This window comes from Podarcis cretensis (assembly GCF_951804945.1).
Source record: "Podarcis cretensis genome assembly, chromosome: 2".
NCBI classification, from domain to species: Eukaryota; Metazoa; Chordata; class Lepidosauria; order Squamata; family Lacertidae; genus Podarcis; species Podarcis cretensis.
The window spans coordinates 31,818,193-31,835,187 of NC_137171.1; the positions used below are offsets into that span (position 1 = coordinate 31,818,193).

At 47.1% G+C, this 16,995-nt stretch overlaps 2 protein-coding genes across 3 annotated transcripts in view; both read right to left on the reverse strand.

Annotated features, from left to right (window-relative positions):
- Positions 1–16,060, reverse strand: part of ARHGDIA (Rho GDP dissociation inhibitor alpha) — a 74,182-nt gene extending 58,122 nt beyond the window's left edge. Inside the window, exon 1 of the mRNA XM_079967708.1 lies at positions 16,057–16,060. The gene's annotated coding sequence lies outside the window, so the exon portion shown is untranslated. The remainder of the gene's footprint in view (positions 1–16,056) is intronic.
- PCYT2 (phosphate cytidylyltransferase 2, ethanolamine) lies at positions 1,631–15,860 on the reverse strand. Of its 2 annotated transcripts, none has more exons than XM_079967695.1 (13): positions 15,697–15,860; positions 10,805–10,893; positions 10,160–10,321; positions 9,594–9,660; positions 9,132–9,216; positions 7,981–8,025; positions 6,743–6,881; positions 5,515–5,597; positions 5,311–5,388; positions 5,030–5,095; positions 4,441–4,506; positions 3,988–4,076; positions 1,631–2,802 (listed from the first exon to the last, which is right to left on the reverse strand). In XM_079967695.1, the coding sequence occupies exons 1-13, from the start codon at positions 15,777–15,779 to the stop codon at positions 2,679–2,681; spliced, it is 1,176 nt and encodes a 391-aa protein (XP_079823821.1). In that variant the 5' UTR covers positions 15,780–15,860; the 3' UTR covers positions 1,631–2,678. The 2 variants fall into 2 exon arrangements, with proteins under 2 accessions (XP_079823821.1, XP_079823822.1); XM_079967696.1 differs by lacking the exon at positions 15,697–15,860 and adding an exon at positions 14,863–14,975.
- Positions 16,061–16,995: the final 935 nt, after the last annotated feature.

Below are 16,995 nucleotides of genomic sequence, written 5' to 3' on the forward strand. Positions count from 1 at the left end.
CAAGAACACTGTCCAACCATCTCTGTCGCCCCCTTCTCCTTGTGCCCTCCATCTTTCCCAACATCAGGGTCTTTTCTAGGGAGTCTTCTTTTCTCATGAGGTGGCCAAAGGATTGGAGCCTCAGCTTCACGATCTGTCCTTCCAGTGAGCACTCAGGGCTGATTTCCTTCAAAATGGATAGGTTTGATCTTCTTGCAGTCCATGAGACTCTCAAGAGTCTCCTCCAGCACCATAATTCAAAAGCATCAATTCTTTGGCGATCAGCCTTCTTTATGGTCCAGCTCTCACTTCCATACATCGCTACTGGGAAAACCATGGCTTTAACTATACGGACCTTTGTCGGCAAGGTGATGTCTTTGCTTTTTAAGATGCTGTCTAGGTTTGTCATTGCTTTTCTCCCAAGAAGCAGGTTTAATAAGGGATACTAAAAAAAGAATTTGAGGAGCACGTTGCTTAAACCATGAAGGCCAACCATAAAGACAGTCAACAAAAATCTTTAAATATGTTAACGACAGGAGACTGGCTAGGGAGGCGGTTGGACCTTTGCATGCCAAGGGAGTCAACAGTAGGGCAAAGGAGGTTAAGGAGAGTGCCTGCTCATGAGGCACAGTGAGGCAACTGCCTCAGGGTGCCAGGCTCCTGGGGCAGTGCTGCCACTGCACACCCAGTGTGCATTGCCACAGGGCGGTGGTTTCCTGCCACTTGCTGCTGCAAACACCACCTGCTGCTTGCTGCTGCTGCTGCCTGGTGCTCATTGCTTCATCCTGCTCCTCCTTCGCTGTGCCCATGCCACCCCACTGCTGCGGCCTACCCACTGCTGTGCCTTCTCCTCCTGGGGAAGCCCTGAAGGACTGGTAGTTGGGGTGTGTGGACTGTGGTGTGTGTGGCCATGGATTGGTAGTGGCAGGGGGGCACAGCTGCAGCAGAGGGGGATCAGGAATCCAGGAGTGGCGAGTGTCTGTCAGTGGTGAGTGGCAGGGACAAGCTAGTGGGTGCCTGATGGCAACTAGAAGCTGGAGGGGGGGCACAGGGGGAGTGGGAAGGAAGAAGCAAAGTGGCAAAATGTCACAGGAAGGGCCTTACAGCAGAAGATATAGAGCAGATCCCTATGCCTAAAATGACTTTCATTGCAAAGGGAGTCCAAGGAACTGAGGGAAATAGTGATTATGAGAGATTATGTTTTAGGCTTTATAAACAAAATGAAAACTAACAAATTGCTAGGTGGTGCATCTTTGTGTATGTCGTGTTGCCGCTCCTCCCATCTTCAGACGTGAATTTCCCACTTAAAGAATACAGAAGTTTCTGGGAAATGTAACACAAGGCGCAGTCCCATACCCACCAACATTTCTCCGATGAAAATAGGAATGTCCCATTCCATAATGTTAATTTTACTATTTATACCCTACACACATTTTATTGGGTTGCCCCAGCACTCACAATGACCAACCCACATGCTTCTCAGGAAGCCCAAAAGCAGGGCTAATAACAATAATATGGAGGCTATTGTTTTTTTGTTTGTTATTATGGTATGTATTTTGTACTTTTACACTGTAAACTGCCCTGTGATCTTCAAAGGAAGGGTTGGATAGAAATTTAATAAATAAAAATAAAGTAATCACTCCCACACAAGTAAGTCATCAACATTTTATTAATTTCCACCGCTGAAATTGTACAAGAGAGATAGAAAAGACACAGAGCCTGCCTGGACAGGGAAGAGCCCCATGGTCACATGCGCCTCCCCCCCCATGTGTTTCCCACTACGCATGAAAAGATGCCTCAGACAGTGATCTGCACCTAGATCTCACCACAAAGCATTCAACTTTAGCAGCACAAAGCATTTTAAATACAATACGCAGTAAACTGGGCTCAATGTATCTGATGTCTCCATCTCTCCCCACAAGAACCACAAGGCCCATTTGGATGAGAATGAAGCCGTGGTTGTGAAGCAACGTACTGGGGCTTTAGGATGGAGCTCCAAGCACATTCTGAAGATCTATGTGGTATTTGTGTTTTGTGAGAACATTGAGAATTGCAGTGCCACCAATCTCTTGCTTGGCCATAGTACAGAGTAGTGAGGGCCACCAGGGAACCCTGGGACTTGCCTAAGCTCCATCCACTGTTACAGCTTGGAAATATTTTGTAGGTACCAGATGCAAGGCAGTGTGCAAGCAGCAACAGGCCACTTAGAGAACGCTTTGTGCCCAAGCTAGGAAATGTAGTGGTCAGTCTGGCTTGGAGCCCAACTCCAGCAAGCACTGCTGTTGAGCAAATGCTCTGGGATCCTATTAATGCTGTAAGCAATGAGCCAGACCAGAAAGGACGGTTGTAAAGATAAAAAAATTGTCTCTGGCAGGCAGAAATCAGAGAGATGCTCCGAGATGCAGAGACTCAATAAGAAGTTGAGCAGAGATAACCCTTACTCCCCAGCTCCAATATGTCAGGTGAAATCACACCATGTTGCAAACATTCATTGGAATCGAAACCTGCTATTGAGAGGGCAATGTTAAAATCTTCCCATGGGAGTGGGCCTGGGCTAACTAGATAGCAGCATCCGGGATCTTCCCCACACACGGGAGAATTGTTACCGCAGGCCTTCCTAAGGCTGGCAGCAGTATCCTATCCTCCAGGAAAATATTGCCGCTCCAGGAGGGAAGGATTCTGCTACACCGTTCCCCATGCTAGCTCTCATGATCTTCCTGGCCTGCCTTCCCCAGGGCCCCTTCCTCCTCTCTTCTCTTCATGGCCTCCAGCACAGCCAATTCTTTTGCTTCTTTCTTCTGGTTCCGGGCTTCAAACTCCAACCTGCAACGATCGAGAGATCTGTATCAGCATGGAATATTTAAATCCACTGTGCTCTTTCAAGGACAAGGATTTTATTATTTGTACCCCCACCCGTCTGACTGGGTTGCCCCAGCCACACTGGGTGGCTTCCAACATGTATAAAAACATAATAAAACATTGCACGTTAAAAAGCTCCCCTATACAGGGCTGCCTTTAGATGTCTTCTAAAGGTTATATAGTTACTCATCTCTTTGACATCTGATGGGAGGGCGTTCCAGGTTGCCACCACCAAGAAGGCCCTCTGCCTGGCTCCCTGTAGCTTCACTGCCAGAAGACCCTCAGTGCTGGATCTCTGTGTCCAGGCTGAACGATGGGGGTGGAGATGCTCCAAACAGCCGAGACAGAAAAAATACTACTCTGCTAAGCCACTCACTTCTGCTGCTTCAACACTGATCCCTCCTAGGAGAGGCTCTGGACAAGTAAGCCATCTAAGGCAGCCATGTGGAAGACTCTAGTTGAGGACCCAATGGCTTCAGGGATTCAACATTCTTAAAGGTGCCTGGAAAAGCATGTTCAGAGCTCGGGAACCATCATGGGAACAGACATAGTCTAACCACTATCAGAATTGTGTGGGCAAGGACAACGGATTCACTCCTGCTTCTTCAAATGGCCGTGGCAGCAGCACCAGACAGAATCCAGTATCGCAACAGACTGCTTGGTACAAAAGCTCTCCCTTGCCAAGACAGTCCTTACAACAGCAAATGCAGCACTCCAGGTAACTATTATGCACACACCAATGGCTTACTCATACTTGCATAATAAATTGTGGTTGCCATATCTGTTTTCAAAGAATTCAGAATGTGCTAGTACTGTCAAAACTGACAGAGGGCACAGCAACTAGAATATCAGGCAGTGGATAGTTGTAGACTTGAAACTATGGGGAGGCAGCAACGGTGCAGAGCACAGAATCTTTGTTCCAAGGCCCACACTTCTTGTTGGTTTTGAACATTGAAATGAAACTGTTGAAATTTCATCTTCAGGGATGTTGGAAAGCATTTTAGCTATTCCCATCTGTGAATTCGTGTTTAGTCTGTAATATGACTAGCATCATACGGGACTCCAAAATAAAAGACAAGCAAGGAGTTACGGCACAGTAGAATCTAGGCCTTATTGTGCCAACATGAACCAAAGTCAAGATCAGCCAACCTGTTTTTAATTATTCTTTTCACTATCAGATCTGTTGTGAGATTGTTGCCACTGTCCACCAGCCGGAAGATATTACGCTTCTTGGGTTCCTGCAAATATGGGGAAGAGAGATGAGAGGACGCAAGGCAATGGCTCTTTAGAGGCATTCCAAAGAAGTTAACAACAGGCATTTGCCAAAATAGTTTCTGAATGCCCAATATGTGCCACAGCTGCAGGAAAAAATGACAACTCAAGTGCATTCAAGGGAGGAACAGAACTGCACTTTCCCACAGCAAGGAGAGGCTTGCCACTTGGTCACACAAATGACAAGCCAAGCCTTATTGCCCAGTCACCCACATACCCATTTTTCAAAAACTGCCCCCCAGAAGAGAACCCAATTCTCTGCCATGCACTGTGATTTGGACAATAGATGGCATGAAATCGACACTAACCAGGAAGGAGTTTTCTGCTTACCTCGTATGGATCTGACCCATTCTTGTCTGGTACCACCTCTGTCATTCCATGGCACACAAAGTCTACCTGCAAAGAAACAGCAATAGTCACTATCGCCTTCGCTCGCAGGCTCCCCTACAGTATGATGTGGCTACCTGTGAAACTTCAGAAGCAAAGGGACATATCTCTCAAGCGCTTGTCTACCACAGGTACAGTATGAAGGGAGACAACTGCCAGCAACTCACCCACAAAAATATAGGCAGTTACTTCCATGGCTGATCCAAAACATATTGGTACAATCATTAATGTGTTCTCTTCCTCACAAGCATCCTGGTACTGCAGCCCACCCCTCATCAGATAGGGAACAATAGTCAGGCTGGGTACAGATGATAGCTTTTCAGAATCAGAGGAAATGCTACAGAGTAATTGCTGCTAGCAATACATGCATTCGTTCCCCTTTCCCCAACTACCCCAGCATGTTCTCCGGTGAAACTAATTTACAGGTGTGTATAGATACTTCCTTTTAACAACAGGTTCCCAAGAGCATACACTTCCCGCCCCAGTTAGTAGAAATCACACACACACAATCAATCAATGGAACTATACTCACCTTAAAATGATCCAGCAGATCAGCAGTGATGGAATAGGGGGCTCCAATCACCACCTCAGAAACATACTAAGAGGAGGAGGGAGGGAGAGAAGAAAACAGTCACTCTGGATTCTCACATCTGCCAATGGCTGTTTCAGTTACTGAACTCTGTATATCAGGCACCTTCCAGTGCCATTTTTAAGCTTACCAGGTGGTCTACCACAGCCAGATGTGCTCAGCTTTATCTGGCTCATTCCTGACCATGTCCTAGTTGTAAGAGGAAGATTTCTTCTAATACTCACCCTGCAGGCTAGAACACTGAGGGTTCGTTCATGCACATTCATGATTGGATAGTTCTTGCCTTTGTACAGATTCACCTCCTACGAATAAAATATGACAATCAGCACAAGTGGAAGTTTTGCATCCCCACCCCTCACTCCCTCACAGCTGAGATGAGAAGGAACGAATGACCAACCCTCCCTAGGCAGTGTGAAGCTGATACCCACCTGGTCAAAATGTAGCCCCACAATTATATAAGGTCGCTTTGCTATCTGGTGCGCTTTCTCCAGGAAGTCCACATGACCAACATCTGGAGAGTGTATGTATTAAGGATAAAAGCCTGTGGCACAGAATGAGAAGTAGCGACTTTTTGTTTGCTTCTCATAGACTCTATGCTTCTTTTCCTGGTAGTCTCAGCAACCGCTGTGACAATCTGAGTTACTATGGTTTGGATGCACACAGATATTCAGTGCTGGAGCAACTGAGTAGCTGTGGAAGTGAACTTACTGCATTGTTTACAGACTTCCAATACTCTATATCAGGGATCAAACGCAAGGCAAACCAATTCTACAGTTGACATAAAAAATCTTGGCACAGCGCTGGTGGTTTGGCACTTGTGACCTATAACTTTAGAGTGATCTTGTAACTCTTTTAAAATGTGTTTTTCCTTTAAAAAATACTAATAAAGCAACAAATGTTGCCTGCAATGACTAAAAACTGACAAGCAAAGACAGGTGGCTGAGACCAGCAGATGAATCATGGATGCGTAGGTCTATCAAATGCAAAGTGAAGGTGGGTTTCCTTTTGGGAGGGGGGAAACATGGAAAGCCCTGTTTAAGGCATGTCTGTACACATCCTTTATTGTTCATGTGCCTTTCACTCAACCGTTGTAGCAGCAGCAGCTGAAATGTAACAGACTGGGATGCATTGGAATGCGTGATACAGGATGACTCAGGCAGAGTTCAGCTTCTTCAAAGATGGTTGTTAGAGTTTATAACTCAAAGACTCCTGGGCTAGTTTGGCTATCACAGCAGAAAATTCTTAACACATATGGTTTTAAAGAGGAAGTGCAAAAGCCTATGTTTTGAGCTGACTGTATTTCTGGCACATCAGTAGGGAACCTGGGCTCAAAATGCACTCTCTACTACAGTAGAAACTGTAGAAGGGCCGGCAATGCCTTGCAAGGTCTGAGTCAAACAAGAACAACTATAGCTGACTTGTTCTCCTCAGAGTGGTACAATCCACAGAGTTCCATGGGAAGAGCGATTGATTGTTAAACCACTCTGGGAGGGGAATAGGGGTTTCTTAACAACTTTCAACAAAACAAAACAAAAGCAAAACACAGCAGGGCCATTTGAGACCTGGGGTACAGTAAGACCAAACACAAGGTGGCAGGAACCCGTAATTTGCCTCACAGACACCTCCTTCCACCCGGCCCAAAAGGAAACAGGATACGAAAGAGGTCAAAAGCACCAGCCACGTAGATTATAGTATCTCCTGGTTGTGGCTCCTTGCCAGATGCAAACTGGATGATCTTCTGGGATGTCTGCAGAAACTGGGAAACTCCGGTCCAGGGGCTGTGACTTTTAGGGCACTGGAGAAAAGAGTACAACTTTAATACCTTGGCAGGCTTCAGTTGGGATGAGTTGTGAAAGAAGCAGACTGAAATGTCATTGAGAACACACTCCTAGCACAGGCATGCCACACAGTCAACACAACATCCCACATTTATCAATAGGTGCTTGCAGACAGATGTTTACTGCCAGATCAATGCACAAAAGTTTTTGGTTTTTTTCAGTGTCCATGTGATATTGTGGACAAAATGCCAGCCCATATTTTTACCCCATTTGATCTGGATTTCCCCTTTCTGGGAGAAATCTGGAAAGTAAAAAAGAAAACTTTGATGACTCATTTGAGATATCTCAACAACCTATTTGTAGAGTTTAGCTCCACCACGCGGCAGCAATAAGTACTGCTTCTACAGCTAGTTTAGTCAACCAATCTGATATACACACATTACAACACTGGTGCCAAAGCACACATTCCTGAGGCCAGAAAAAAAAGCACAAAGTTTTTCCAAGACACAATAAGCTTCCACGTGACTCTACTGTATAACTTGGCAGATACTAAAGGTATTTCAGTTGGCCGAAATAGATATTCCATTGAAGTCCTGGTGAGACTAGAAATCAGCTGCAAAAAAACCCAAACAATCTCCTTGATCACTGAGCTGATGTTCACACCAACAAGCTTATCTTTTCACAAGTAACTCTCAACAAAACAACAGGAAATAAAGTGGCATGAACAAGCAGATACTTTCTTGGCCATATTAACAGTTAACACCAGATGAAGCTGCATGTCTGCTACGATTGTCAGGATGAAAGCTGCAATTCATGTCTTTTAATCCTTCACTAGATTGGGAGATAAAACCACTACAGCTTGTCCCACCCATTCTCTCTGTGGCTTTTTCATCTTCATTTTACCCTGTTGTGAATAGTGTGTTGCGTATCTAGTAGTTACTTAACCATGACATTGTCCCAGATTCTGCCTGTTCCCATCACACCTTCTACTGTTGAAGTCAGGTCTGCTCAGGGTAAAACCGGGCAGGGAAAAGCCACAGTAAAAAATGCAAAACCACACAGCATGCAGGAATCACATCCCAGGCTTCATTTGCAGCCACTGGAAATGGTACTCACTTTCCCAAAGTTATCTGTGTGCTTCCGATAATCCATGTCTTCATCCTAAGAGAGAAAGCAAGCATGTCAATGAATTGTGGAAAAATGCCTATACGACTTTCTAGTTAAGGAAGGAAACACAGCGTGCTAGGGATCAGAAATGGCAAGGGTGGGAAGTTTATTGCCCTCCAGAGGTTGTTGGACTCCAACTCCCATCAGCCCCATCCAGCAAGGCCAATGGTCAAGAGATGATGGGAATTATGGTCCAGCAACACCAGGCCAGCCACAGGTCCTCCACCCTTGTGATAGGAAATAGCTGCCATCACTCAAGTTTTCCCACCCTAAGTACATAAAAGCAGTCCTGCTGGATGAGACCAAAGGCCCTTCTAGTACAGTGTCCGTTTTTCACAGTGGCCAGCCAGATACCTATGGGAAACCTTGCAAGTGCAGCAGCCCTCTCCCCACCTGTGATTCCCAGCAATTGATATTTGGAAGCATACTGCCCCTTGACACTGGAGGTAGTACAAGCATTTCACATCCATGTAAAGAAGACAGTCTCTCAGTTCAAACTAAAACAGACACTTAATGGGACAGTGTTTGGTTTCCATCTTCAGCCCACGCACATCAAAATGCAAAGTGAAACTCAAGATCAAATGCTTCAATTCCACAACCCCATGTATATCTTCAGGACAAGCCATCTTGCCCACAAGGCAAACGGCAACAATCTCACACCGACACACAAATATACATGTACACACTCCTGACCTGTGATGTCCTGTACCATTCTCCAGGCAACCCACCTGAAAACCCTGCTCCCTAATCCCATTGCTGCCATCTGATGACCTACATGAACAGCTTCTGAATCCTTTTCTTCCCTCCTTGCCAGTCCATCAACACAGTACACGTGGTCTAAACACTAAGAGTGATAATTCTGTGCAGATTGCAAAGGCCACTTCATCAAACATATGTTTTTTCTCTTTGCTTTTGGCACCTGCTGCCTCAAAGGCTTCTGCCAAACAGCTTTTAGTCCTGGCGCACGCAAGCAGCAGAGCTTGCTACAATCTGTCCAGGAAGCAATCTCAGATCAGAAAGCCCGGATTGCCTTGGTAAGTCAGTGTAGCCAAGAAGCCCCGTTCCCCACCTCAAACTCTCAAACTCTTTCATTGACTCACAATGTTGCTGTGGTGAGCCTTGGTCATGAGCAGCATGCGGCCAACCAGATCTGTGGTGGATACTCCCTGAGTGCGCTTACATTCCCTGCAATAAGACAAACTCAGAGTGAGACAGGGGCCCTTGGCAATGGCTACTCACCATGTTCACACTATGCTCACATTCACATCTCCTTCCTGCCCCAAGATTATCCTTGAAGCACACCACATTTATATGGGGACAAGGGAATAGCATCAAGAAGCCTAATGTAATATTGACACCGAAGCTAAATGGGCTCAGGCACGGCCAGCATTTCTGCAGGAGGCCACCTGGGAATTGACATGTACGCAATTCGAACTGTATGGAAGGAAAGCAAGATGCAAACGCAATGAATAAAATTAACCAATCCGCTCGGCAATGTTTCGCTATTCTGATACGGGGATGGATTTTGAGCAGGGCAACAACAGTCCTAAGCAGGGCGTCACCTGTATCTCCCAGCATTCTTTACTTCCTCGTAGGTATCCTTGCCATCCACAGTAAGTGTGATATCATCTGTGAAGGGAAGGGGGGAAAACAGATCATTGCTGGCAGATTAGAGAAGCTGCCTAGGAAGACTAATCGGCAAAAGCCTAAAACCACACACCACAGTTAAGTTATGGTGAACTTGTGTATATGAACAGGCCTGCCTTTTTTAAAGCTGGGGGAAGCTTTAGTTCACTGCCCTTCCCAAACTAGATGAGAAAGAGCACTGTGGATCAAACAGAATCCTTTGGGAACACGGATGTAGTAATTTTAGATAACTTGAGTGTTGTTCTGCAGACAGTATTGGTTTCCATTTTATTTCTGTTCCCCAAAGCATCCTACTCCTTTTTGGAGCACACCTCTATGGTTTTAGTGTATGCTGAGTAATGGATAAAGTCCAGGATAGTGAATGAACATGAGATTTACTGGCAAAGACAGAAAACCATTTATTTTAGCCTGAGAGCCACAGTTAAATGCAACTGGGCCGATCATTCACAGATAACCAGCTAGAAGAGTATCAGGTACTCACTCCCATGTACACAGAAGTCACAGTTGTATTTATCCAGCGTTTCCAATGTTGTGACATACGGAGCTCCTGGTACAATCTCGTCCACCCACTTGATGGCCTTCACCATTTTGTATCTCTCCTCTTGAGTGAAGACAGGGGGTCCTTTATGCTTGGAGATCTCCTCTGAGATTTAAGACAGAGAGAGAGAAGTTTGTTAATACCAGGTCTGCGTGCATTCAACAGGTCCATACATTTCCTAAGCAAACTGGCATCTCGCATCCTAAAGAGTTCCTAGTCCTCATTGCTTCAGAATAGCCTTTGGAAAAATATGGGCAGTAGAAGGTGAAGTCTCAAAAGGCTAGACATGGCTTTAAGCGGACAGAAAGACAGTAATTCATCCCTCTCCTCTCTCACAATACACCTCTGACTACTAGATGCTGGAGAAAATCAACACTACTGTCATGCTTAGGCTGTGAGCATCTCAGTGGCATCAGGCTAGCCACCCCCAGATTGTGGACTGTGAAATCATGCAGATGGTAGAGGGAGAATCTAACCATATTGTTACATATTCTGACTGAAAGGAATTTGCTGCTCACAATTCCACTTTCTGGGTTTCTTTCCAGGGGTGTTTCTGAAACAAGGAGAAAAGTGGACCAATTTCCTTACCATCTGTGTGGACTCCTACGATCAGATAATCACCCATGGCACGAGCTTGCCGCAGCTGGTTGGAGTGCCCATAATGCACCATATCATAGCTACAAAAAATAAGAGAAAAGACAAAGGGTTTTTTGTGAAGAACTTGCCCTGGTACTGACTGTTATCACAAGACTCTCATCTTGTAATGCTCATAGTACACCAATCAATGCATCATTTCAGCCAGCTATACCACTAATACCGGTTACTGATGATGGAAAGGTGCTCACAAGCAGCAAAAGATTTTAGTCCTCGTTACATTTATGCTCTTCTGTTAAACATAGATCTGCTCATATCTCTGCATCTCATTTTTGCTCATTGTTACATCATCTGCACTGAGAGGCCCATTGTATTGCTTGATGAATGGAAAACCACAAATGTGCATGATTAAATTATTCAGCCTGAAGACAACCACAAGTGGAAAATCCCAACTTGATTTTAATATTGCAGGGATCTCCAATCTGGGCAGATAACTGGCAATAAGGTGAAGGGTTTGCCAGCCTTCAGTTGCCATTTTCAATAGAGAGGGAGGCCTGTGAGGGCAGCGATGGTCACACATGTTTTGCTAAAATGACACAGGGAAGAATTCATAGACCACTTTTGCTTATAACTTGGAGAAATACTCATGGTAAAATCAAAGGTGTAATGAGAGCAAAATTATGCTAAAATGGGTTACAAATTAATGAAAAAGACAGCAAAGCCTGAGGAGAGCATGAATTCTTCAGGTTTAATCTAACTCTGGTCCAGAAGGAAGCAACTACATAATTAGACTAAAGGCAAGCAGTTACTAATAGGGCTCTTAGTTATGATTTTGCAATTTAGAATGTGTCTTGGTGCCAGCAGTCCCAGGGGTTATCTTCCAGAAGCCACATGGCTTCAAACCTAGTTACCATGACAGTACCTGGAAGGGTTCCAGGTGCCATTTGCCCCCTTCCTCCAACCCTCATTGGAGTCACAGAGGTAACTGATACAAGCAGCTTCTACGCTTCAGAACACACCAAGAGAAGAGATCGCATGCAAGATGTTGGACTCATTGTGCCCCACAGCTCCAAAGAATTTCCTGGTAACATAAACCCTTTGCTCAGTCACTGGAAATATTCCTGGGACCTTCCCTTAAGGTGCTAGGCTTACTCCATTTCAATAAGGACATGCTGTTCCTCCATGAAATTCCTTCTCAAGGCTTATCGTACTATTAAAATATTAGACTGCTGTAATACCAGATAATATCTATCGCTAACGAGGCAATTGAGACTCTTAATGAAAATTGACCTTGCCTGCTCTCACATGGAATGCACCCTCCCACTCAGATTATGCAGGAAATTTTAGTCCCACTTCTTAAAGCAGAATGCTATGAACAAACTGCAAACCAGATGGCAAGGAATCTTGCATTAATTATGACTGCATACACAAATATTTCTGAATGCCGGAGTAAGCACAGAAAGCACAGTAAACTATTTGTTAATCAATCTCTCCCCAACAGTTTGATCCCTCCTCCCTCCTCAACCACCCCCAAATGTAGTTTCTGCCCATTGCATCTAAACTCCCTGGTGCTGCTTAGCTCCACTATATTGGCTCTCTACTCCAATTCCTCTCCTGAACCCCGAAAGGAGAGTGGAACCCCTCTGTATTCCGCTGAAAACACCCTCAGCACAGAAAGTTAAACCCAAAGCCTTCTACTCATTTCACATCTTTCTTGATCTGTCACCTTTGATGCATTTTATTACTTTCTATTATTTGACTTCCTTTGTGACTGTCCTCCAGTGATTCTCCTACCTGTCTAAACAATCTTTGAATGTTTCTGTGAGTAGAACCTTTCCTTCTCTCCCTTGAAGATATGTTTTTGAGCCTCTACTATTCTTTCTACACACTGTCCCCAGGTGACCTCATTAAATCTCATGAATTCAGTATCACCTATACACTAAGAGGACATCCAGCTGTTTCTCTCTACCTCAGAACTTCCTTCCATCAATCACTCATCTGCCCGTCTTATACTTCTTCTTGGATAGTTAACATAACTTACTTTACACAGTTGTTGAGAGGGAGAAAAAGTGGGATAGCTGCTGTGTGGAGGGAGGGGTAGCTAATGACACAGAAGACAGAATCAGAATTCAAAATGACCCCAACACATTGGAGAACTGGGCCTGGGCTAACAAAATAAATTTCAATAGGGACAAATGTAAGGTTCTGCATTTAGGAGGAAGAACCAGATGCACAAATATAAGATGGAGGACGTCTGGCTTACTAGCAGTACATGTGAAAAGGACCTAGGGGTTTTGGTGGACCACAAGCTTAACATGAATCAACAGTGTGATGCAGCAGCAAAAAAAAAAGGCCTATTCTAGGTTGCATTAACAGACGTATGGAGTGGTAATAGTACCACTCTGTTCTGCCTTGGTCACACCCGGAATACTGTTTTCAATTCTGGACACCACAACTTAAGAAGGATGTTGACAAGCTGTAACATGTGCAGTGGAGGGCAACCAAGATTATCGAAGGGTCTGGAAACTAGGCCTTACAAGGAGCACTTGAAGGAGCTGGGTATGTTTAGCCTGGAAAAGAAGAGACTGAGAGGAGATATGATAGCCATATTCAAATACAGTATCTTAAGGGCTTTCACATTAAAGATGGAGCAAGCTTGTTTTCTCCTGCTCTGGAGGGTAGGACTCGAACCAATGACTTCAAGTTACATGAAAGGAGATTCCGACTTAACATTCAGAAAAACTTTCTGGCAGTAAGAGCTGTTCAGCAGTGGAACAGACTCCCATAAGAGGTGGTGGACTCTCCTTCCTTGGAGGTTTTTAAGCAGAGGTTGGATGGCCATCTGTCATGGATGCTTTAGCTGGGATTCCTGCATTGCAGGGGGATGGACTAGATGACCCTTAGGTCCCTTCCAACTCTTAGTCTAAGATTCTGTGATTCTATGATAGAGAACCTACATCTAAGCAGTATACAAAAATAGTACAACAGACAGATCCTACCCATGGTTTAGGACATGGGTGGCGCTGTGGGTTAAACCACAGAGCCTAGACTTGCCGATCAGAAGGTCGGCGGTTCGAATCCCCGTGACGGGGTGAGCTCCCGTTGCTCGGTCCCTGCTCCTGCCAACCTAGCAGTTCAAAAGCACGTCAAAGTGCAAGTAGATAAATAGGTACCGCTCCAGCGGGAAGGTAAACGGTGTTTCCTGCGTTGCTCTGGTTCGCCAGAAGCGGCTTAGTCATGCTGGTCACATGACCCGGAAGCTGTACGCCTGCTCCCTCGGCCAATAAAGCGAGATGAGCGCCGCAACCCCAGAGTCGGTCACGACTGGACCTAATCGTCAGGGGTCCCTTTACCTTTACCTTACCCATGGTTTAGAAGCTAATAGACAGACGGGGGGGGGGGGGGGACAGTAAGGAAAGGGAGAGGCAAACAGGTAGCACTTAATAAATTGCTCCAGAACCCTCCCTGCAGCACCAAGTTGGGGAAACAAGGATAACAGGGAAAATACTGAATTCAAAAGTTAATACACTTGACTTCCCACACCAGGTGGTGACCAGAGGCAATAATAAGGGTGGGCTATTTGGCATTTCAGAACTTTGTACAGAGTAGTGTGACTTTGTATCACTTCCTGCTGAGGTGACGTTTATGCCAGTTACAACCTCCTGGCCCATTTACAATCATGGTGAACAGGCCCAGGGGGGAATTTCATTGAGGCCCAATAAACCCAACCCATGACAATAAGGTACAATTTAGGCCATAGGGTAGTCAAAAGATAGCGATGAGCAAACATCATTTTGCAGCCATGAACCGTACACACCTCTCGGAACGAGGGGAATTCAGGGCACAGGATAATCCAAAAGCGCGTCTCAACGTGGAAATTTATGTTTACAACCGTATTCAAGCTCCAAAGTCCCTGCTACGTAACCCCGAGACGGGAACATCCAGTCCCTTCAATGGGATAAGTTTAGTAGGGCCACAGGAACCAGCCAGCTTCGGGATCGAGCCAATCAGGAGCGACGGCGCCACCCACAGAAGCTTCGCTGCCCACTTACCAGCGGGATCGCAGCCAAGAGCCGGGGCTCTGCGATTGGCGCACTCCAACCGCGAGCGCTCAGCTGATGCGAATTGGCCCGCCGATCTCTTCCCCCCACATTCAGAGCAACCCGTTGCAAACCCTGCGCTAGCAGTGGGTACCGTAGAGACAGAAGCCCCGTCGAAACGCAGAGAAGGGGGAGCCGAAGAGTGTCCGCCAAGAGAGAAAAGCAAACAAGAAGGTCGGAGCCTGCCCGGTTAACGGGCAGCAGCTTCGGTTCCAGGCGAGCATGATGCAGGAAGCCCTCCCTCCACGTGCATGCGGCACACACACACGACACACACAACGCGCGTTTTCCCCGTGAGCGGACGCACGCCGCGATTCGGCGGCTCCTCCACCCGGAAGCAAGCCTGCCTGCCCCACCGAGCTTGTGGACTCCCTCCGCTAAGCGCGCAGGGCAGCAGCAGCAGCAGCCTCCTGCTCTGGACCCCGCGCTGCCCGCGTCCCCCGGAGGAGCTTTGGCAGCGGCGCACAGAAAGCCCGAGGGGGCTTCTGCCGTGGAAATGCCCCACGGCGGGTGACAGGAGCGCCGCCGCCGCGGACGCGAGCGCAGCCCAGCCGAAAGCAGCGCGGACGGGCGTTGCTATGGGGACAAGGGGCAGCCGCTTCGGGGCGACGGCGGCAACCGCGGCAAAGCGAGAGCGGTTGCCATAGAAATACCCGGGGAAGCGTCTCTGCTGCTGCTGGTGCTGCTGCTGCTGCTGCTGCAGGTGGGCCCCGTCCCGTCCCGTCCCCCTCGGGAACGGGCCTGGCTGCCTGCCTCCCCCGCCCGCCCGCCCACCCAAGCGCTCACCATCCGTCGCACCACACGCGCACGGGCCGGTTGGCGCCTTTGCCAGAAGGGGAGGAGGCCCCGGCAGCTCCGTTCCGCAGCATCTCCGGCCAGCGAGTGCCGGGTTCTTTCTTGGGCGGCTGGCCTGACCCCGGCGCTGTCACTCGCTGGGACCTCCCTCGTCACGTGGTCAGGGAGGAGCCGCAGCTCCCGAGCGCGCAGCCATCTTCGGTGGCCGTCACCTGACCAACAGGCGGCGCGCGCCCCCCCCCCCCGCTGCCTTACGTCGCGCGCGTCGCCCCGCCCCCTTCACAGGAACCCTCTCCTTGAGTGGCGACTGGGCGCCCCGTTCTCTCGGTCCTTCAGCGCCGCACCATCTGCCTTGCGCCGGACGCTCACCGGCCTTCCTCCGCTGCTGGAGACATTTGAGCTCTCTTCCACGCCAGATGTCAACCTTTGCATCATAATAAGCAAAGTGGCGCCTATTCCCTACCCCAGGACCCTCAAATGCTGTACAGTGGTACCTCGGGTTAAGTACTTAATTCGTTCCGGAGGCCCGTTCTTAACCTGAAACTGTTCTTAACCTGAAGCACCACTTTAGCTTATGGGGCCTCCCGCTGCCGCTGCGCAATTTCTGTTCTCATCCTGAAGCGAAGTTCTTAACCTGAGGTAATATTTATGGGTTCGCAGAGTCTGTAACCTGAAGCATATGTAATCTGAAGCGTATGTAACCCGAGGTACCACTATACATGATATTTTGTAGGACTGCCTTGCTGCAGGGAGACCAAAGCCCTTGTGATTCTGTTTCCCCTGGCACCCACCCTTATACATCTGAGATACACACTAGGGTTGCCACCTTTGTTCTGGCAAAATACAGAACAGTGGGGTGGGTGCAATTTCCACCCCACAACTGTTGCTTGAGTGATTTCAAAACAATCCATTACAATAAACTGCAGCCTAACAGGATGGCCCCTCTGAAATCTGTCAAACACACACACACACACACACACAAATTTGTAACTCTGTCTTTGCTTTGCTACCCAGGGCTTAAATACATGACCTTTCGCACACATGCATTTGGAGAGGATCCCTAACTTGGCAGAGAAAAAGAGCGCTGAGGAAATACAGGTCAAGGTGTGTCCTGTATTGAATGCAGAACGTAGCATTTTACACTGAAATAGAGGGTGATCCTGTATTATACAGGACGGGTGGCAACCCTACCCTCAAGACCACTTGCAACAATCTAGCACGATTGTACTGCACATCTTCTGAAAATGTAACCCTTGTTGTAACAGACCCATGTTTAGATAAAACATGCAC

Excerpts from the sequence above, each read along its gene's own strand:
- PCYT2 (XM_079967695.1), bottom strand. The coding sequence starts at position 15,779 with ATGCTGCGGAACGGAGCTGCCGGGGCCTCCTCCCCTTCTGGCAAAGGC. Across the intron at positions 5,389-5,514 it reads TGGGGCTACATTTTGACCAG|GAGGTGAATCTGTACAAAGG; the intron begins GTGGGTATCAGC and ends TTTTATTCGTAG. Across the intron at positions 4,507-5,029 it reads ATCTGCTGGATCATTTTAAG|GTAGACTTTGTGTGCCATGG; the intron begins GTGAGTATAGTT and ends GTTTCTTTGCAG.